The sequence below is a fragment of the Pelmatolapia mariae genome, linkage group LG18 (genome assembly GCF_036321145.2).
Source record: "Pelmatolapia mariae isolate MD_Pm_ZW linkage group LG18, Pm_UMD_F_2, whole genome shotgun sequence".
Taxonomy (NCBI): domain Eukaryota; kingdom Metazoa; phylum Chordata; class Actinopteri; order Cichliformes; family Cichlidae; genus Pelmatolapia; species Pelmatolapia mariae.
This window is the reverse complement of record NC_086243.1, coordinates 10,072,850-10,095,721: the sequence shown is the minus strand read 5'-3', so window position 1 is coordinate 10,095,721 and position 22,872 is coordinate 10,072,850. Positions and strand designations below refer to the sequence as shown.

Below are 22,872 nucleotides of genomic sequence, written 5' to 3'. Positions count from 1 at the left end.
TGATTTGAACTGTAAAATTCAAATTTGAATTCATCACTCTATCAGACCTGTAGTCACTGATTTTTCAGTCCAGTCATTGTGTGATCTGGTGGTGTTTACTACAACTTTACTACAAATACAACTTTATGTCTGCCAAACTATGTTATCTTTTTTATTTTCTGTTGATTCAGCTAAGCAAATAGGGACAATTTTTTGCAAGATGCTGCTAGTAACAAACTGCATAAAGACACAGTACATATGTACCACTGGAATTCAGTCTTGTTATATTAATTTGCTAAATCAGATAATTATTACAAGGTGTATGTGAAATCTGTTTAACTTTTTCTTTTGTGGGTTCTTCTCTGAAGACACAAGAGAAATTAATATGCAAACAAGAAACCCACTTATATTTATAGAAAGAAATCCCCTGTATTTTAAAAAGAAATACCTGTGTCTGCTACAGAAATATTAAAATAACATTTGTGAATGTGTCACACTTTACAGGAGTGCTGTATGTGTAAACTCCCCATAAAACCCTGAGAAACATAGCAGATGTTATGAATATCCTTAAATGTCATAAAGAACAAACGAATTTTACACTTTTTCAACTGAAGCAGGCTATAAAACATCAATTTATAACACCACCCCTCCACTGTTGACATATAAACACGGGCAAGCAACGACAACTCTAACCCAGAACATAGGTTTGATTTAACAAGCGTACCGGTAATAGCAACTGTCTTTCCGTGGAATCATTGATTTATGTCGGTGATAGTGGCCGTGCGTGCTTCTTCGTTGCTATGCAGAGAGCAATCACCTCTTTATCTTGTAGGGCGCACATCTCAAGAGATCCATTATGAAATACTTTGCTAAATCCACGGCAATAAAAACCCTGCAGTTCGGACATAAAAGAGCAATTCTTTCCCTTTAACATTTACTAAAATGCAGTCAATCAGCGATCTTTGCAGTGACTTAGATTCCCACACATATCCCAAATTGGCAGATTTACATCCGCTGTTAAAAGCACACGATGATCACCAATGATAATGCATAGATAATGCATTTACTCAGGAAACACCTGAGGAAGGCTGTGTGATATAAGACCCGATCGGGACGTGTCCTGAGAAACATCAACATGAGATCCCTACCATTGGTCATCGTGCTGCTGTGCATGTTGTGTGCGGCGCAGGTTCAGACACAGGAGAGCGCCAACACACTGAAGCTGTGCGGTCGAGCTTTTCTACGGGCAGTGGTGTTCAACTGCGGAGGATCCAGGTGGAGAAGATTTATGGGAGAAGAGGATACTTTCCCAGAAGGTCAGTATGGACTCACCTCTATTTGCCTTTTTAAATTCATCTAACCTAAATTAGGGACTTCTAGTAAACAAATATTTTTACCTCTTTGGCAGTCAACAGAGAGGCAAACCTCCTAAAGTGGATAGATGTGTCAGTGATGGAACGTCAATTGCGGGACCAAAACGCAGCCTTGATGAGAACGTGCTGCCAACAGGGTTGTCAAAAAAGCGACCTGTCCATGCTCTGCTAGAGCAGAGGAACATCTCAAGGAAGTTCTCAGTCTGTCACAGTTAATCCTAATTTGGCATAATCTCTGTTGTACAGAACACTGTAAGGATGACGTCATTTCTGAGTGCAAAAATGTAAAAAATAAAATAAAATGTAAAACAAAAGCACACTGTGAGGTTTGGTTAAGATTTGTTTTAAGTTTCTTTACAACTACTCAAAAACAGAACACAGAAAGAGAGAATTCACTCAAAGTAAACAGCGTAAACAGTCGCCATGCCAAACAGAGAACTGTTCTTGAAGGAGTACGAGGCGAAAGTGTCATTAGACGCGTCCCAAAGACAGCGGCTGCTGATCTGCATGCTTTGCCCGGTGAGCTGGCCGATGTGGACCAGGATGACAATTTTGTATCTGGGGATCATTAGTTCCTTCACGCGGGCTCGTATTACCTGGAAGAAGAGTCAGTCTGAATAATGAAGAAATTTAAACGTATTTAGAAAGAGTTGCATCTATTCTTCATTTACCTCACACAATGTTTTGGTCATTTTTTGAGACCACTCTACTTCATATTTCTCCTCTTGGAGGTAACTGGTAAGGACGTCTTTAAGTATGTCTGTGGCAGCGTTGGCAGGGAAGCGTTTGTAAGGTCCTGCGGTGCGAAAAAAGCCAGAAAACATTTATTACTAACAAAAATCCTATTTTATATTTGTCTAGTAGTTTTGATGGTGGGGTAAAAACATGATGGATGCATGTGAACAGAAGAAAAATTCATATTTTTGTCCATCTCAATTTATATCCTACACAAAACAGTAGGCCACTCTTTACCACTGTGAGGCTGAATTTTTACTTTTCTGCTTAAAATGATCAAACAAAATATATTCAGTTTATTTGTCAGTTCTGTGATGCCTAGAACCTAAAACTCAACCCCAGTTTTGTAGGCAATTAAAAAGGCTAACTCACCCATCTGGTAGGTGTTCTCCATTGTTGGAGCAAGGCGAGCGTTGTCATCATGGTGGCCCAGTTCATCAATGTATGACACAGTGCTTATAGAGCTGAAAGACATAATCATGCTGAAGAGAATACCAGGACAGATGCCATGTAGACACACTGGGACTGACCAGCAGTTTCCCCAACCAAACATGCTGCACTGGGAATGCTGTTTTGAAAATCAATTCTTAACCTACCAGGAAGCTAAAAAGCTAAAAGATGGACACTGGCCCATATTATCTTAATAGTCTACTCACTCCTTAGTCCTGCCAGTTGTGTCTTTGCCTCTCCCGTTAGAAGGCACCTTGACTACCCTCTTCTCTTTCCTTTGCTGTTTTTCTTTATCGGACATCCCCACTTCTCCTTATTTTTGGTTTCTGAATGACCTGAATGTCGCACGTAGACCATAACAAAGTACAAAAAAATACGCTCATAAAAGTGTCATTTGCGTTCAGAGTCACTAGACCGAGTTTGAAAAGTAGAGTTTTTAATTACAAAATCGATTACAGATTATAAAATTAGAATACTGAGCCAAATTACCAGTTTCACCACCAAGCCTTGAACCAAGCCGAACCAGTCGTCTGGTATGGCTTGGTGTTGTTATGGAAACGGTATGTTAGCCTGTGGGAGGGGTTTCCGGTGAAGGGCTTGTTGAAGTCTCGCGAGGTGAACGACCGAGACAAGCTTGGAAACGAGAGGCTGAGTTCATTACATTACATTACATTTTACAGTAGATATAATTTTAAAGCTCACCTTACCTTACGTTAAAGGCAAAGTTGTGTACCCTTTTCATCACTCATCTTCTTCCCTTTTTAACGTTGTGTTGTGGTAAACTATTTCCTGTAAAGCACTTTGGGCTCATGTCAGTAAAAAGTACCATTTCTGAGTATTTCTTGCTTGATACCCTGCATTTTATTAAAGGAGGCCAATAATTATAATAACAGTTACAGAGGTGGCAACAATATACCTTTTTCACAAACGTTATACTGACATGAAAAAGATAAATACAGGAGCTACAAATAATATAATAATATCATATAACACAATAAAAAAATATAATATTCATGCTCTGGCCAGTTTATGCACAGAGCCTTTTTTTATGTGATTAGCAACACCTGCGTTTCATGGCAATTAGCTGCTGTGGAAAAAGTATATCCTTGAATGCATCCTTAAAAGAAACATATGTGGGGGGAAAACACTCTTCTAAGATAGGATAAGAGTGTATTAAATACATTTTTTAAAAAGAATATGGAATAGATGAAAGAAATATTAAAAGATAATTAAATCAAATTAAGATAACTATTAAATTAAAAGATAATGATTTGTAAATAACTGGATATGAGTAAATTAAACTTTTTATCTATATCTATATCTATGTATATTCTTATAATACAGTTTATTTTTAACTAACTAGGCAGCTCATTCTCTTTTTCATCCTTCATCCTGCTTCATAAACTGTCATCATGTACAGGAATAAGACCATGACGGGGTAAAAAATTCCCATAATCTCACTAAGGACTGTTTTTGTAGTTGCTTGGGAGTGTTTACTTATATTACATGATGACTGATGATGATGATTTTCGGCCTATTTGACCTCACTATTAAGTTATGACAGATAATTACAGTGTCGCTGAAGCGCCAGGATGTACATTTAATGTTACGGGTTATGTGCCTGTAGGTGTTATATTTTTACATCTTTGAACAAATGAGAAGGAGATAAATGACTCATATTTCCTCTTCTTTATTACCAAGTAAAACAGGTATTACATTATAATGACTTTTTTTTTTTCATATATTTACTCTCAAAATCTTTGGATGGGAAATTTACATGAAATGTTTGCATATTCTGATCCTAATGCAGTGAAAGAATACATACAGCCAAAAAAGTTGTAGAAAAAATAAACTTACAGAAAACCTCTGGTTTTGGAATATTAGTGTACACTCAAAAATAAGGCAAAGAAAAATATAAGCATATTCAACAGAAGAAAAACAAAAGTTGTTCTTACTCAACCAAAAAAAAGCCATGTTTCTTTTTCTAAGGAACTAAATTTCGCCCGAGTCCAAAGTGTGAGTCAACACATGGAAACGCTCTGTAAAAAAGTGAAACACACACATGTGACATGAAGCAACAATTTGTTTCATGAAGAAAATTGAAGGTGTGCTTTTGTGTGCAAGTCAAACACAGGAGGATGTCAAACACCTTTATCGGATGCATGGGATGGGTACGTCATTGAACGCATGCCAGATTTGATTGACAATGAGTTTCTGAAGGTGCATCACCAGCAAAATAGAGAATGGAGGCGCAAGTGAAGGCAAAGGAGTCTCTTCTCAAAGCACACTGATACAACAACACACACATCATGACCTCACTGAAATGGATAAAGTGGTATTGCATTGATAAGACCGGTGATGGACAGGTGCAGATTTCATGCGCCACTGTTTGGAGTTATTCATCAACACCTTTTCTTTTTTTTTTCTCTTTGTTTTTTTGTTACAAGAAACCCACGTTAGATGAAGAGAGTGTTGTGTGTCGTTACGCAGAACCAAATGCATTATGAGCGCTGACATCAATAAACCAAGAGACGATCACAGACACGTCCATATGCTCAGAGAAATATTTGAAACATAGCTTTTTATGTACACTTTTTACACTTAAGTCTTTTAAATATTGCTATTAGAAAATGATAAAACATTTATTCGACATGGTGGGAAAAGGGAGAAAATAAAGCAGGGAAATAAATAGTGCTGTCTTTTTGATAGACACTTCTTTTCATTGCTCTGTGATGTCCTCCATCAAAGATTATTGTCAGAGTTTATAAGCAGCATCAAAGGCAACTCCTGCAATCCATAGCCCTGGTCCCTTTAGATTTCTCTGGAAACTTAAAGGTCCTTTTCCTCAGTGTATGGCACTCTTGCATCTGGCTCTAGACTTTCTAATATAATTTCTGGATAAATTACCCAAGCTGTCCCAGTGAAAGTAGCAGCTTCACACATAATCGTCAGCTCAGTATAATGCAATTCTACCCACAAAACACCACCACAAACTCCACCTGTGTCCTGTAATGTGAGACCTTTGATGTATCTCAACATTGCACTTGCCCTTTACTGGTAATTCGATGTGTTTGTTGTGCACCAGGTCACACTGCTCTAACTCTCTGCCAACACGACTCGTTAATGGTAAAAATGCTTCCAGTAGTAGTGTTTAAAGGCTGTGTGTGTGAAAGTATGGCGTTATGTATACGCTTCAGCCCTGAGCACAGTCTTTCCAGCGCATCAAGTGTGGTTTGTAAAGAAACTCTTTTGCACTCAACAAACTGAGGCCTGATTTTTGACTCTGAAATGACCAAAACTGCAGTTCCTTTAACGTCCACTCAAGGCTGCCTCCAAAAATGAGTCAATCCCCATAAACTAGGAGGTGGGGGAAAAAATCGACACTGCATATTATTGCAGTATTTTATCAATACGTGAACACCAAATTTCGATATTTTACGAAATGAATGAAAATACTCTGAATACTACGAACAAAAGCGCTCAGCTCAATCACCATCATCCTGAGATAATGTTATTTAGTAAACTCACGTCGGCTCAAATGTGAATTTGTCTGTGAAGACATCAACAGATATGTGACTTTCACCCAACCGTCTGGTGATTTCCACCTCTAACATTTACAGTTTAGTAAAAAAACCTTTTCATTTCCAATGACAGTGGTGTCCTCAGTGGACTAACTATGCCACTCGTTTTCTGCAAGGCACCACCTCTGTTAATAGGAACTGGACCCGTCGTGCATGTGGGTGTCTTTTTGATCATTCTCAGAGCCATCTGCCAAATGTCCTGCTGTGTTGCACATCATGTCCTAGAAGTCTCTGCTCTATATTACTTGAGTGAACCTAGAGCGAACTTAGCCCGCAACCCTGTCATCCAAATATGGCCACAAATATAGCTCCAATTATCCAAAACACTCACAATGACTATAAATCAAAATGTAACTTTGCAAACCAAGTCAAAATGGTTCATTCAGTCTAAGGAAGCAAAATAAGCATTAAGTTTGGATCTTGGTTATCGTGGGCTTATGATGATTAAATGGAGCAAGCATACAAATCATAGAGCAAACAGTTTTATTTGCTCTAATTATTCCGCCCTTTATTGTGACGAGTTTCCCTACAAAATCGAATTTATGTGCTAGAAGGAAATGATCATGACCCATGATCAAATTGTTCCCTAAAGTTCCCAGGACTGAGGCGCAAACATAATTCCATGTCAAGAGCACCTTAGGATTCATAGTGCTGATGTTCTTCCAGTGCTGCAGGTCATTTTAAACTGTCACCTTTAATCATAAGACAGATAAAAGGGATATGACGGTGTCAAAGCTGTCCACACAGAGGAATACATTCTGCTTGGACAACAATCACGACAGTCACACATGTTGAAAATAAACAAAAAACATCTGATTTAAAGGTGGCAGTGCAAATCAGACAGTACCATGTGACTATAACTAATTGGAATACATCTGCAAAGCAAACCTATGTTAAAACGTTTTCCATCTTTTCCACCTCGTTTAAGATTGTTTTGTCATACAAATTATTCACATCATCTTTAAGAGTGCATTCGAAGTGATAACCCGTGAAACAAGAGGAAAATAGAACAAATAAAGCTGGATCACTGTATGAAATCCACAATTATTTTTAAGTTAACAAGAACATAGACTTGGGGTTTCCCTAAACGTTACTCTATATAAGCTCATAAGTGTTCCAAGTGCACAAAACTAATGACTTGTATTTACTTGCATAAACTCAGCAGCAGTCAGTTGACCGAGAATGTCACATTTCACCTCTGTGTGTTGTTATCTGTTACTCTAATAAACTCCAGCCATTAAATCTAATGGCTCCTAAAGATAAATTTTCAAATGCACTAAACATAGGATGATCCATAGTCTTCACAGTCAAAAGCCATTGATTTTCTTGGTTCTGTTCGCAAACAGGTCCGCTAATTATCTGCCAAATATTTCCCTGTGAAACAAAATAAGACATGTCAGATAGTTGGGAAGTGCCCGTGTGCATTTATATTAACAAACCACAGACTGAAGACAGTCAGCCACTGTTTCTGATGCTTAAACTGACCTGCAGCAAATCTCTTCTTGACCAATGATAGCCGGTAGCCAGTCCCGACCAGCTGGATGTCACAGCCTGACAGAGTGCTTCCTTCGCTTGTGAACTGGACTGCCAGCTGGGAGGGTTTACAGGGACCCTCGATCATCTGGAACCGGCCCAGGAGAGCCCCTACTCCTACCAGACATGTGATATTTGCGTAACGGGACCAAAAGATTTTACTTTTAAAATCCAAAGAAGAAGAAGATGAAGTAGAAATTAAAAATGTTAAATATTATAAACATGGCAAAAATGAATACTTGCCTCCATTCTCAGACCTGTGAGACAGGCTTGGGATTTTCCACTGTATTGTCTGCTGCTCCGGATTCCTTTATGGGGAAAGAAATTCCATGTTACATGTTACTCTCTCACATGTACTCTAAAGAGTAGATATAATAATACTATGAATGCAGTGCATATCAATAATACACAGGCAACTGTGCCAATATTTATACACACTTATATAAATACAGAGTATGAAAATAATATAGGCTAGTTTCTACAAATAGATGGTAAAAGGTAGACGGTTGATGCACTAACATACACGTCAGTTTGCTCAGTTTACAATACTAGCTCGGCCTTAGCCTCTCAATAAGACCACATACTAAGACTCCTTGTCATCAGGAATCCTCACCAGGTGGCAGGTGGGATCATGGCCTGTAGTTTGGCAATGCCTCCATCAACAGGAACCAGGAAGTTGATGTCGTGAAGCGGCACCGGGGCAGCCAGAGCCTCTGTGTTGTATTTGTAGTCTATTCTAAGGTCTATGTTGGTGCCATCGCCACGCCAGCTCACTGCCAGGTTCAAAGGAGTGGACTGGATCCCGTCTGCTGAGACCTAAATGGCAAAGACAAAGAAGACAGTGAAATAACTGGATAGATAGAAAAAATATAAAAACACATCCGTGAATATTAACAGATATTATATACCTGATACTTGATCATATCCACATTGTAGTATGTCGCCTGAGGCTTCTGTTCAGCCACTTTCTTTAGATGGCTAATCAAGTTTGGCATATTTACCCAGAACTCCTTTCTGTCTACACTGTCAGTAGTGGAATCACTAAGGGATGAGAGGAACATCTTTGATTCAGCCAGCATGAGGTAACACTATGAATCTCTTTTGTTTGGACTGTAAAAATGGGCAACTGTCCGCTCCAGTATATGTGTTTGTCTGTAATCTTCATCTTACCAGCACAGCAGCTGTGGATTAGGGAGGACCTGCTCCAGTCGGTTGTAGTTGCTGATGCTAAAAGTGAGGATAGGTTGAGCTGGGTGGCTCGCAAAATGCCTGGTTATGCCAGCGGGGAAGGATAGCACCATCTCCCCTGTGATCTTCACAACACATCTGAGACAGAGAGAGGACTCAAACTAAACAAAATATAAAGCTCACAGATCCCTCTCGGTATAAAAACCCTGAATACAAAGAACTGTGTACATCTAATTAGGCTTAAAACAACCTAGCCCAGTCTGCCTTAGAAACATTCCCCTGTCTGCCATTATTAGCAGTGCAGTGTTTCAGTTTTAGCATAAATCCATGCTGACATGATGTCAGTGCATTTTTAATGTAAGCCTACTTGCTGGGGTCAGCGCCTTTAAAGTAGGCATTGATGGTTTCTGTGAAGGCAGCTGCCACTGGCAGAGTGTCTTGGGGTCCCATGGTGAGTGGACTGGGACCTCTGGAACACCCTAAAACACACATAAACACAAGTGACACTGCTATAACATCTCCTTATAAAACCGTAGTTGGGTTATATCTTACTTGCCTGAAGGTGGGTTTCACACACAGAGGACAGAATAGTTAAAAAACAATTAAAGCAAAACCAAAGCCTCGATCATGGATCTGGATTCTAAGTAAGTGAGCAGTGGATGGGATGGGGATGGGTGGCAGCACTCTTGTGGACACAGCCAGTAAAGAAACGGGGCAGGTGCGTACAGTGCATGCACTGGTGTCACTACAGCAGCACTGTAGCTCAACTCACCTTCAAAAGCTAAATAAAACCTGCCGTGGTCAAACCATACCAGAGGCTGCGAGGCCTCTGAGTGAGCAGAGACATCAGGAAGAGAGAATCATGGAGAGGGACAAGACTGTGAGGCAAGGACACGATGAGTGACAGACAACATGTGGACTGAGATGCGCAGCTAAGCCGCAGAGACGAGCATGACAGCCATCTTGCTGTTAGCATACCTGTGGTGGACAAGTTGAGGTCCCTTCCTAAAGTTGGGGTGGACGCTGCACTCTGTGAGGTAATGGAGGAGATTGATGAAGAGCTCTCTGCCCGGGCCAGGGGGGCAAAAGGCGGGGGGCTGCTTGAAACTGGCGGACTGAATGGCCGGGTCTGGAGATGTAACACAAGTTATTTTGTTCAGAATGAAAAAACACAGTCTCAGGAACAAAAGATAAATGAGGGGGAGAGAGAGAGGGTAAAAGAAAAGAAAGGGCTTTTCCCACATACCAGGTCTGTGATTGGTTTCCCCGGGGGCAGCTTTGGTCGGGAGGACGGACGAGGAGGAGGAGGCGGAGGGACTGGGCTGCCTCGAGACTGAGGTGTGGTAGGACGAGCTGGAGATGAGGGGCCTGTGGCACATACCAGTGTCTGTGGTTAGCACAGCCTTCAGTTCACAGTGACGGAGATTTTTATTGCCGCACTTCCCTTCTATCAGCTGTGTTTGGAGAGAAACTGGAGTGCGAGACTCTGGTTGGTTCTGGCATGAAATAAAATTGCTGTTGAGATTTTTGTAGGTGTTCTTCTGATTCACGGGTGAAAAAAAATCTGTAGGAAGACGTTACCACTTGATCTCTGTGCTGATAGAAAGCATCTTGTAATTTTCATACTGGTCTAATGTGGGATGCTTGTTGTTTGTATTCACCAGTTGAATGATGGTATATGTTAAACAAGACCATTTAAGCATTTTCAGCAGTCCCCCTTTAAAATATCAACATTATATTTCCTTATATTTCTGGAAAGATAAGACCTGTTATGCACTACAAACAAAACGCTGTTATTTCACAATCACAACACTAGATGTCACTAAAGGTTGACCTGCTCATCTCTGTGATTTTTATTTTTGTGGCTGTGCTGGTGGCCTCATCATTCTTACTTTTTTCAAAGCAAACAAAATTAAAGGACACTGCAGAATTTAAATAAAAAACATTAATCGTGCTTGGTGTAAATGAATCTCAAAGAGGCCACTGTGCGTGTTTGCAGCAACACAAGAGTACTCACTGCTGCCTGAGTAGGGTCCCGGGGAAGACATGATAGACCTGTAGGTAGTTGGAGGAAGAGGAGGTGGCGTGCCCCTGAAGCTTGGCGTCAGCTCTCTGGGGGAACCCACAAAGTCTGGTACATCTTCTCTCAGGTTTACACCTTCTGGAGTCCTCTTACCCCCTAAACCCCCCAGGACCAGCGGAGACGTGACTCCAGCACGAGGGGATCTACGCTCCGCTGGCAGAGGAGGCACAGGGCTGATGGGGGCAGGGGAGGAAGAGTACTCTGCAAACTGCAGCACCTCCTCATCAATAGCATCCTCTTCGGAGCACCCAGGAGGGGAATTAGAGGGGGAGAATTCTGGGGGCAGAGGAGGGGCTGGTTCATCTGGAGGAGGAGGTCCGAGTAGGATGGAGGGAGGCGAGTCTGGCGGAGTGAAACGAGGAGGAGACCCAGGGGAAAACGGCGGAGGTGAAGGTGGGGGTTCGTTTGGAGGTGGTCCAGGCGAGAGGCAGGGGGTGGAGGGGGTGGATGAAGGTGTGTCTGGAGGAGGAGAGTCCGGTGGCGGAGGTGGAGCCGGTTCATCAGGCGGTGGGGGCCTGTCATCAGTGAAAGTAACCCATCTGGGAGACATGGTGTCCTCACTCGTGGGTCCAAAGACGTCGTCTAGGTCGGGGGCAGGGGAGCCTCGGTAAGAGGCTGGGGAGAGGACATTCAGGTAGATTGGTGCCGAACTGCGAGCCGCCCTCCCATTGGGTAGATCGACTGCAAAGAGTATATTGGAGAAGTGAGATCACAGCTGACTGATCTAACTATATTCTTGACCTGATGTTTGAAAATAAATTTACCAGCAGATTCTGAAGGATAGCCGTAGTGACTTCTCGATGGAATGTTTTTTGGAGGGAGTGGAGGCGGAGCTGCGACAGGTGCAACAATTCAAGGTCAGCACAACTTCATTAGAAACACGAATTACAACAGAGATAAAGTTCACTCATGTTTGCTCACCCCCTGTTGGAAAACTTCTGCTCAGCTGTGATTCTGATCGGGGTCTAGAATCTCCCCACGCGTCCGAAGGTACCACTGTCATTGGATAAAGGGGGGAACAGTGTCACCTTTGTAAAGGGAGTTTATTAATTTGGGTAAAGTTATGTCCGATCAATGGAGGACTGACCATCATATCTGGCATATTTTCTCTCTAAAGGCAGCTCAAAGAAGGCAGGAGTGTTCTGTGACAGCCTGTCACTGCAAAAAAACACATGCGACAAGTAAAAAATAGCACACATAGCTGCTCGAGGGACATCTGAAGCAGAGCAATAGCATACCATCTTAATGAAAGAAGCGTTTAATTTGCCAACATTGCTAAAAGGATGACAGACCTTTGCATCTCTGGGGCAGGACTCGGTATCGGGGTTGAGCGTCTGGGTCTAGCGATCTCCTCACCTATAAGAAAAATAACAAAAGCTCAGCTCCTGTTCTGCTGAGACTACTGTTATGTTGTTCTGGCTAGGAGCGGAGAAGTCCCATCCACCAACTGTTCAAACCTTTTGTTCACAAGTGGCAGCCAATCAGAAGAAAGTTGGTTCAAAGGAAGAGATGCTTAAAAGGCTTGTTTCAGACATAGAATTTAAAAAATGACTAAACCGACGCTTAGAATAAGTTAAAAAATGATTATTTTGAACCCGACTCATGCAAAGCTCCTCAAATAGCTGGGTATGAGAATAATATAACCTCTTTAATATGCGTGCAGTAGCAATGTGGTTATGAGCACAAGTAAAGGAATACGGGAGGAATTTTGAAAAGCGATTTTTAGAGATGTGTACTTACAGGACAAGTTCCTTTTTATCTGCCCCTGCAAAAAAAAGAAAAAAAGAAAAAAAAGAAATCCAAACAAAAGAAAAGTAAGGCTACAGATCATATTATACACCGTATACAAATACACATGATCTTCAGTCCTTTAAGATGTTCTTCTTTCTTATTATATCAAAACACAGTACGATTATAGGAAATCTAATTTGTGTATTACTCCTCTGGCTTAAGTGCTCTTCATCAGTCTTGATAGTTTTGGTGTGACTTGAACAGAATTGGAGACATCAGCTTGAGAAGTCTGTGCTTTGTCTAGTGCTGCCAAATCATAACTAACAACTCCATTCGAAAAAATAAAAAGCATCTGAAAAGCAGAAATGCCTCCTTTCAGAAATGATCATCAGAAAAATATACATACTTTCTTGTGAGTCTTTTCATGAACGAAGCACACATGCTAACTGTGTCAGTCAGCAGAAGGAAGTGTGCATCTACCCGTGGTGGGAGGCTCATGCTGACATGACAGCATGACAAGGTGTAAACATTAATGGCGTACCCCTTCTGCTGAGCTGTGGTACATTTTTTGGAGCTTTGAGAGGCAAAAGTCAAGTGTCACGTATTCAAGATAAGGCGGAAATTTCTCCCGTCGGTATCTCTGGTGGACAAGGCAACTCGCTAACTAAACAACGGATGAACAGCACTACAGCCTGAGGTAAAAATGTTTCTCTTTATTTTCTGCATTGTACAGAGTAAGGCAGCGGAGATCAGTAAGCTGCATTTGGGGCTATCAGTGGTAGAACAGCCAGCAGAGGGAAAACTTACCGGACTGCGTCTCTGAGACCAGCAAAAAGGAAGAGAGAACAGACCTGGGTCAGAGAGTGAGTGACAAATCAGTCAAATGGACAACTAACTACAACTACACACACCGCATCTCTTTACTTTAACCGCAAAGCCTCAATAATGCAGCATGAGCCATAACTCCCTGGAGATTATGCGGACAATACGAGCATCACCTACAATCAGCACGCACACAGCCTCACAGTGAAGACAGCGGGCCTATAGATCAACGGGTTTGGAACTGTATGTGTGTTAGGTTTACTTTGCATTATGTAACGCACACGCTTTGCCACAAAGGTTTAAGTAAAGCTGTCGCCGAGCAGGACAAAACTGAATGAACAGAAGCAACAAAAAAAAGAAAGTTGTGAATTTTTGTGAGGCACTGAGGTTGCGAAGACAGTCTACGAGAACACTACGACAGGAGGGAACACGTTATCAAGCGTTTTCACCACATCTCATGCCATCTGTCAGGGTGCTGATACAGATGTGAAAATGTGTGACAGGCTTACCGGACTTCTCCTCTACAAGAGGGCAGCAAATAAGTGAGAAGAAAAGACAAGCGCAGGCAGAGAGTCAAACAGACTTCAGAGAAATTAGCAGCTGGTAAAGTATATGAACTGCATTGAGCGTGACTACTGTGCTCTTCACAACTGTGCAGCAGAACAGGAGTGCAGATCAGCAGCACTCACCAGAGACGGGGACAGCGCCAAGCCTCCCACTGACGCTTTTAGCTCGTCCATGGATGGAAGCACACACTTGGCACTGTCTGACACCAGCGGCTTGATCTTAATTTTGAACTTTTTTTTGCTGTCCTCGTCATCCTCTGAGTCGCTGGACGAGAAAAAGTGCTTTTCTTTGGAGGCTGGTGAACACTTGTAAAGGGCAAAGAGGAGGAAGTACAACATGCTGTACAAAAATGCAGATAATTCAACCTTCTGTAGCATTTAAAGCAAGGACAACAGTGCAGGACAGGAGTGAGACATCCATTCTGTGTCCCAGTTACCAGTATTACAACTGCTGTAACTGACACTCCTTCTCCGCCTCCACTAAATCTTCCTGCTCAGGGAAGGTCTCCACAGTGTCAACTATCTATGAATCCAGTTCAAACATATACTCCCACTGCTGACACCTGTGGGAGCAGAACTGAGCGTCAGTGGTTAATGAGAACTGTGGTTTAGCGACAACTGTAAAGCTGGTTCGGCCTAATGTGGCTGTGTCCGGCTGCCTTGCAGCAGGGGTACACATACACAGGGATTTGGCCTATTTAATGCTGAGAAGCACTCAACCAATGAGTCACAAAGCCAAACAGATCAATAGTTTTTGCTGGCGAAGACTCCTAAGAGTGCTACTTCTCCTTCCTACTAAAAGGATATCATCACCCTCGTCACCAGGCCGGAGGCTGAAGCCCTCCTCATCTACATCAGGAGAGGCCTGCAAAAGAGAGACAGCGAGAGGGAAACGGTGACGGTCATTTCTAGCCAATCACACACACTGTAACAAAGCCACCCTCAAACTCTTCAGCAGCGCATAGAAATGTAGATTAGATTTCACAGATGTCTTGCTGGAGACGTTCCACTTGGTTGATGAAGCTCCTACTGACTCACAGATTATGCACCGCCATAACTCACACACATTTGTACCCTTTACTCGGTAATTTTAAACCTGGCATCACATGACACTGATTGCACAGCACAGCACTGCAAGTATTTCCAATGCCAGAGCTGCAGAGTCCATGCAAAAAGAGAGACAAAGAGAGAAAATGTGCAGGTGTAGGCTGTGGATACTTACATATCTGTCCCAATCAATCTCCCCATAGAAACCATTGGGAGCCCCGTTGGCCTTTTTCTATCAAAATGGAGATCATAAAGAAGGCAAAATGATAAAAGCTTATGACGTTAAACTAAAATTCTTTTAATATCAAAAATTCCTTAGAGGAATGTTTGATTTATTAGATCTTGCTATCATCCCTATCAATAGTGATATTTTTTTAATGTACCATAATCAGAATAAATTATTGCTGCAGGCCCAGTTCAATTAAATCTAATTTTATTTATAGCACCAGTTAACAGTCTTCCCAAAGTGTTTATATGTCCAGGTAAAGAAAGAACCCAAATGAAATTTTTATCCCCTAAAAGCAGCACTTGGAAACAGCGGTGCAGAAAAACTACCTTTTAACAGGAAGAGACCTCCAACTAATCTGTTTAAATCTTGTTAAAGTCACTGTGCTGTAGTTTCCTGTTGTGCTGTAATAATCTCCTAGGTATAGTTTCCTCTGTTAAACAGTCACAGACACTTAGAGGACCAAAAAAAAAGAGGTAAATAAAAGGAAACACTTTCATTGTGGTCTACAATGTACGTACGCTTCCTTTCTTTCCACTTCCACTTCCTTCTTTGTCAGGTGAGCTCCTGTTTGACAAAACAAGCAGATGGAAAAATTAGGTACCAGTATACCAGTAGATTTTTCTTCATTTGTATGTGGTTTTAAAAAAGTGGGTCCAGGTCTTGTTTTAAATTATTTCATGTAAAATACCCATGTTGTGGTACCCAGATTATTTTTGGTATCTCTTGCATGTACCACATAGACCTATAGCACAGAATTTCCTATAATTTTATAAATCCGACAAGAACTTTATTAGTGTCATAGCAGTAGTTTGGGTTGTTTTACATCTCTCTGCATTCACATTCTCAAACCAATGAGTTCTCAAAGTGTTTTAGGGATTTTCTCCTGTTACCAGTGAGTGTCTGAGGAAACTCACGTTGTTTCTTTGTCCTTGTCTTTCTTTCGTAAGCCCAGGGCTTTCCTGGTTCGGTTTTTCAGTCCTAGCATAGAAACACACACAGGAAAGGAGCGCGTGAACATTATCATTAAGAACTCATTTTAAGTTTTTATAGCCAAATATAAAATTAACTATCTAGACATTAAAATGCACTTGAAAGCAAATAACAAAGAAGAGTAATGGGCTGGGTGTATAAGAGCCTGGGGATGAGTACGTGCTAGTGGATACAGAGAAGTTACAGTAACCCCAATACGGAGATAAAAATTAACGTATTGATTTGGAACAAACCCCAGGCAATCTGGAGCCTCCGCATAAAACGAAGCAGTGTCCCCTCCCTGACTATGTAGGCTGTTAAGAAAAAATGAACAACCGTTGATCAATGTGTTCACTTCATTAGCACGATTCAACAGAGCAGCCAGGGATCTAGTACAGCATCCCATCAGCCAAACTGAATGCCAAAAGTCCTGCAGCACTGTCGGCTGGCAACATGCAGCGATGCAATCAGAACGATAAACACAAAGAAAAACGTTTTTTCGGTTTCACCTTATGGTGATTTTTAAAAGGTTTTTGAAATGATTAGGACACAGAACATGCTGTATGCAAATGTAATTTGGAGCACTTATTATCAACTGACAATAAAAATAACTGGAGGTTGTTTAATGATGCTCCACGCTGCAGGAGTGTATTGATTTAAAAATTACATCAAGTCTATAGCCATGCTAGCATGCTAACAGGTCCGTGAGGCTACCTAGGCCCAATTAATAATAACTTTAGCTTAACGTGTATTTGCAGTGTTAGCATTCTGATGTTTGGAGTTCATCACATCTGTTAACATGTTAGCACATTAAAGCATAAAATGTTAGCATGCTAACATTTTCTAATTAGCAATACAAAGCGGAGGGAATTAGCTAACGTGCTAAACAAAAATTCTCTGGGTGTTATCTATGAAGGCTGTTGGCTAGTGCAATTAAAGATAAAGTACTCTTTTGTTTAATGAGTGAATTAAAGGGTCAAAAGTGCTCCAGTCCAACATCACTGGTCTAGAGCGCTTACTGTGATAGTCACAGTAATGAATCACTTATTCTGGCTCAATAATACAACGTATTTATATTCCAGAAAGTGCAGTTAACCAAGATGAGTGATTTTAGGTACTTTAATGTATTTTGACTTGCGTACTATTACACTATAACATATAACTTTTCACTTAAATAAAAAGTCTGAATAAGTGTAAGTTAAATGTACTCCACTTAAAAATCTTTGAAAGACACCTTACACAAATTTTGACTAAGAGCACAGTTTTCTTTTTTAAAAAAAAGTCTGTGTGTTTGAGTGTGAGTTTGAGTGCGTGTGCACGCATTTTCTTTTCCCCCAAATAAGCAACCGACAGGTTTGCATAACTGTGTTTTAGAAGAAGTGAGCGCAGTTGATAGTCAAATCCAGAGCGACAGGGACACGTGTGATGAACAGTTGGGAGGATGAACATTTTGTGCCACTCAGAAGCAGCTGATACCGTTTGTGTGTTGCTCTGCTCATCATCCCTTTGTGTAATCTGCATGCTGTGCTTAAACTGGATCACATTTTCTAAACAGACTTACCGCTTTTAATTTTTTTTTGTGCCTTACTTTTTTAATTCATGTCACAGATATTATGTTGTTAAGATAAACACAAAACAGAAGAAACTCATTTCAAAATTAAATTAATACTGAGTCACTGATGTGGTGATTACCTTCACTCATACTTAAATCCTAACAAATATTATAAATGTTAATCAGTAGCATTCACGTTCTTCTGACAGGGTCTGTGATGTGACGTATTAGTGGCTGGACTGGCAAATATTATTCCTGCATCCTTGCTCTTTGTTAGTCAATCGCAGGTCTGTACCACGATTCTCCTCTCCAGTCCTAACCTGCATGTGACATTGTTGGTAAAGATCAGTCCCAACACTGATGAGTAACAAACCTGTTGAACGACTACGTATGACACACTGAGCGAATACAAGAGGTCTGGTCAGACTGACTGCAAAGTGATGCAGATCACACTGTGCGTCACAGCAGGACTGTTGTTTTTGTAACCCATTTACAGAGTTTGCCTGAGGAGAGCCTCATTAAACAGAGGCATCATACTAATTAATGATACTAGCTGTAAATATAGTTGAGTTAGGGTCTCCTTCATGCCAACTCACAGACACACAATCTTTAGACACAATTCTGCAAAACATTTCCAAGGACCAAAGTGATGGATTCACACGTCACCCTACTTACTCACAAATAACATGTTCTTCACATTACTGCTGATAATTTAACTATGTAACTTCCCTATAGTGCCATTATTCCACTTTCAAAATCGAGGATTAAAATTTAAGTTATTTTGGGTTTTTTTACTCTGCACGTGAAATACAAATGGATTTGCATTTATTGGTAATGTGCTACAAGACTTTCAGCCTTTTTACAGATATATCATTTTCTTAATATGACAAAATTTAACCTCAGGTATCCTTGCAACGTCTGTTCTGCAGCTTGTAGTCTCTTCTCTACTATGTACTGTTGTTCTACATTTTACACAGTTAATTAGCAGAAATCTACACACTGACATCTACACACAGCTATTTACAACAAAGGAAACTGCATCTAGGAAAGAAGATAAGACTAAAGCTGTAGGAGAAATGTTCACAGTGGAAACTGACTAATGTTTTTAGACAAAGTATTGTCAAGAACGATGCCTTGGATTCACTGTCAAGTTCTTTCAGACTATGACACAGTTTGTATGAACGCAAACCTCGATAAACAGAAGAATGGCACCCATAATTTGTGTAAATCCCTAAAACAAACAGCTAGTCAGCTATCTTGGTTGTCAGTTGCGTGTAGCTCAACTACACCGAGGTGGCCAGCATGCCGCTGTTGCCAGTGACACAGAGGAGATTTCAAATAAAGAAGGAAAAAGAACAGTTCTGCTCTGATGAGCGGTTTGAACAGGTTTTCTCTGCTTTCTCTTCACATCTTATCCTCTGACTTTTGTTCAGTATTTTAGATATTTACAGTTTGCAAACGCAGGAGTATCTTAACTTTATGTTAGCAGACAATAAATTCTGCCCTTTCCACGACGTCCATCCTTTCCACCCACTCCCTTGGTTTTCTTCTTTTTACGCGCTTACAGCCAAGGAAACCCTATCTCAAGTAGGTTTCAAGTTTCTGCAAGTTGATTTTTATACACTCCTGACATTTACTCCTGCCTGGAAGAAAAGATCAATTTGATACCTTATGGTATGCCATGGAAAATGATCAGCAGGAATTACATTTTTTTAAGTGTCTGAAACATGTAAAACTAGCAATGTGGCCTTTAAAGCATAAACTTCTAGTACAAATAGGCCACCTGGCCAAGATTACTGCCCACACTACTGCAATTAATGATTCTGATTTATAGAGAGGACCTGCACATTTTATCTTAAGCCCAAGAAGCATATTACTACACCTATATTTTAGTCCAAACCTCACTAAATGTCACTAACTACATGCTAACACTGTGTGCACATGTAGCTAACAAAGGCTACGGTGAGCTTGTGACATCTGTGTGAGTTTCCTCCAGCTTGTGAACCGAGTACAATATCATGTTAGGTTGACTGCAGGCCCTCTGCTAATAATAGCCACCTTCCATTACCACGTAGGCACAAATGGATGATAAAGACCCAGCATCTCTCATGCAGAGCAGGATGGTTTATAATGTACTTCACCTAACTGTAGGACAGCATCCTTTACTTCAGTTTATATGAGACATGCACCAAATGCTCCGAGGCTGAAGGATCACCTGATAGCAACAGCTAGTAGTAATGAATGAGTACAGCTACTTGGACTGCTCACATCTCTCCTTACATACACATTTATATGACATAACTGCAAGATTAACATGCACACACACACACACACACAGACATACACAGGCACACGCAAAAACAAACACAAACCCAAAAGGACATTACTCTGTACACACTTTATCACTGTGAATGGCAGCTCCCCCCTTTCTACACCACAAACATCTTCTCAGGCATTACAGCTACCTTTCTATAAATCTTACACACACACACGCATACGCACAAGTACTCACAATAGCCACATTGTCACACTGGTCATGCATACAGCTCAGTCGTACCAGAGGTCCGCACGGCATGACAGATCACATCACTGCATTCACTTTTTTTAATGGCCCAGCAGGACACAAGAGGGCAGGAGGAGGACGCTGAGAAACAGGACGTGGAAAATAAAAGAAGGAGTGCACACATCATTTACCTTGCATCATGATTGCAGATTTTCATCCTACGCTGCCCTCTGGATTGCAGGCGGGCAGAAATGGAGGAATCCGACCAGTCAAAAGATGCCTGGGCAGGGCATAGCTAATTCTGCACAGCTCCCCAGCGAAGCACGATGTTGTTTTCCTCCACCCCCGAGGGCCCGACTCCCAGACACCCGCACGGGGAGGCGGGGTGGGAGCTGCAAGGCAGCAGAAGCGGTGAAGGACACGGGGAGAAGAGACACCCGAGGAATGCGCTGCAAATCGGGAGAGGAATAGGGGTCCTCTCTGTGTGCGTTAGGCCCCAGACGGCCGAGCGGCACTGACACACGCCATCGCTGAGAGGGGGGATGCTGAGGAAAGGCAGAGGGAAAAAAAACAGAGCGCTACAGAGAGATAGAGGGGCAGAGAGAGGCAGAGAAAGACCAGGGGAGAGAGGGGCGGAGGGAGGGAGTGGGAGGCTTGCTGATGTCACATCTGCACTAAACCAATCCCTGAAACCACGGTCACATGGCTGCTGTCCCCTGATGCCTAAGCACCTCTTGGCTTGCCTTGAGCAGGCACACTACATACTATGCAAGGTCTTATAAAATAAAATACACTATTTTCTTTCATTTAGAATTAATTCAAATATTGCTGTTGCTTTGAAAATAAATCTGTTGTATTTGGGTTTTTTAATGATTTATGATGATTAAATTCATTAAAATTTTCTGAACTGCAAAAAGGTCGCCCATCCGTTTTCTTTGCAGACATGCTGGGGCGAGAGGCGGGATACACCTCGCCATCAACACAGGGAGACAGGCAACCTTTCATGCTTACAGTCACACCTAAGGCCAGTTCAGAATCACCAGTTATTACCAGTTAACCTAACATACATGTCTTTGGACTGTGGAAGGAAGCTGGAGTACCCACAGAGGTACAGGTAGAACTCCAAACAGAAGGATCCCCCCACAGGCCGGTGGGTTCAAACACAGGACTCACTTGCTGTGAGTTTAAAGCTCTTGTTGTCCTTTTTCATGCAAATACTCTACAGCTAAAAGTGGACCAGTGCCTATACTGGGTCACTTCACTGTGCTGGTGGCTGATCATGAAACCTAACCTTGAAACTTTCCTCATATAGAGTGTTCTGTTAATACAAAAATATATTTAATTCATTCTTCAGGTGGGGCTGTTGCTGTTTTTAGACATCAATATTTGAGCATGTGCATAAATAATGTGGTACAACCCTGCATTTATCCCTTTACGGCTTTTCATGACTATATTTGTGTGTTTCTTCTTTGAAAACAGAAACGCTTTTACATTCAGCCTTTTCTCCCGTACTGTGTAGGAAAACAAGAAGGAATCCATAAAACCTGTATTTGTTTATTGCTTTATTTTTATTTTGTCTGTCTAGATGCTAATAACTTCCATTCATTAGGAAGTTAGGAAGTATCAGACAACAGTTGTGCAGCTACAACAAATATTAATTTACCACTAAACACGTTTAGTGGCATTGAATTGAATGGGAAGAACACAGTAATGGAAAGAGTCATCCAAAGGGTAGCCCTTCAGGAAAAAGAAGCTGAACAAGAATTCCCAGTGGAATCTGACTGGAAAATATCAGTAATACAAGTCCAAATCAGAACCAGTGAGCCACTTAAGCTTTAGCAGGTGGATTGGAATAATGCCTTTGATTCTGTTGAGGGCTGCAATCAGATCTAACAACGAGAGGATGACAAGAGGAGATCATTTGTTCAATTTCAGTCACATAGGTTTTGATTTGTGGGGGGAAAATGCTGAAGACACACTTTTTGGGAGGTTTTTTTGGTTCAAAGGTTTTTTTGCTAGTTCTCTGGAAAGAAAACAAGAGCAATATACTGACTTCACAAAGCTGCAAGACTATTTCTATTGCTAAAAATGTGTCCCACTTGAGGACAGCAGAAAATCTACCACCGCAGAGTACACCCTGTCAGCTATAATCATAAGACATGCTCACTGGGAGGAGGGACCCCAAATGTTAGCCTGGAAGAAAGCAAGAGCGGGAAGGACAAAGGACAAACTATGACTGTGTGCGCGTGTTAGACAAATTGCTTTAGTCAAAGCAGTGGTTTGATTATTCAGCTGCTTTAATGGCAGCGTGCTGGACATTTGGAGCAGAGTGACTCACCCTAACCGATACAGCAAGGACAGATGGGTCTGTGGGTGTATGTGTGTGTTTGATTGTTTGGGGAGAGACCCCACTGTGGAGGTCACATAATTTTAAAACAGCAGAAAATTCAAACGTGTGTTCTTTCCCTCAGCTGTTTTGTTCTATGCTAAGTGTATACTCAGAGTGTAATCAGATGCAGACACAACTAAAT

The 22,872-nt window shown here is 41.4% G+C and overlaps 2 protein-coding genes across 6 annotated transcripts; both read right to left on the bottom strand.

The window, feature by feature from the left end:
• Positions 1 to 1,668: 1,668 nt before the first annotated feature.
• dynlt5 (dynein light chain Tctex-type family member 5) lies at positions 1,669 to 3,121 on the bottom strand. Of its 2 annotated transcripts, XM_063462393.2 has the most exons (5): positions 3,027 to 3,121; positions 2,744 to 2,872; positions 2,460 to 2,551; positions 2,024 to 2,148; positions 1,669 to 1,948 (listed from the first exon to the last, which is right to left on the bottom strand). In XM_063462393.2, the coding sequence occupies exons 2-5, from the start codon at positions 2,836 to 2,838 to the stop codon at positions 1,745 to 1,747; spliced, it is 516 nt and encodes a 171-aa protein (XP_063318463.1). In that variant the 5' UTR covers positions 2,839 to 2,872; positions 3,027 to 3,121; the 3' UTR covers positions 1,669 to 1,744. The 2 variants fall into 2 exon arrangements, with proteins under 2 accessions (XP_063318463.1, XP_063318462.1); XM_063462392.2 differs by having other exon boundaries at positions 1,670 to 1,948; positions 2,744 to 3,080.
• A 1,025-nt stretch (positions 3,122 to 4,146) lies between these two features.
• On the bottom strand, positions 4,147 to 20,960 carry sgip1b (SH3GL interacting endocytic adaptor 1b). Of its 4 annotated transcripts, none has more exons than XM_063461010.1 (24): positions 20,533 to 20,960; positions 16,232 to 16,295; positions 15,836 to 15,881; positions 15,264 to 15,320; positions 14,849 to 14,906; positions 14,165 to 14,340; positions 13,985 to 13,996; positions 13,461 to 13,472; positions 12,663 to 12,687; positions 12,215 to 12,278; positions 12,010 to 12,080; positions 11,844 to 11,918; positions 11,687 to 11,755; positions 10,857 to 11,603; positions 10,086 to 10,207; positions 9,818 to 9,968; positions 9,612 to 9,668; positions 9,207 to 9,318; positions 8,822 to 8,977; positions 8,560 to 8,692; positions 8,265 to 8,467; positions 7,895 to 7,959; positions 7,604 to 7,762; positions 4,147 to 7,492 (listed from the first exon to the last, which is right to left on the bottom strand). In XM_063461010.1, exons 1-24 carry the CDS (start codon positions 20,540 to 20,542, stop codon positions 7,470 to 7,472), a joined length of 2,667 nt encoding a protein of 888 aa, XP_063317080.1. In that variant the 5' UTR covers positions 20,543 to 20,960; the 3' UTR covers positions 4,147 to 7,469. The 4 variants fall into 4 exon arrangements, with proteins under 4 accessions (XP_063317080.1, XP_063317079.1, XP_063317082.1 ...); XM_063461009.1 differs by having other exon boundaries at positions 4,148 to 7,492; positions 7,604 to 7,768; positions 20,533 to 20,959; XM_063461011.1 differs by lacking the exon at positions 9,612 to 9,668 and having other exon boundaries at positions 4,150 to 7,492; positions 7,604 to 7,768; positions 20,533 to 20,958.
• Between the last annotated feature and the right edge of the window lie 1,912 nt (positions 20,961 to 22,872).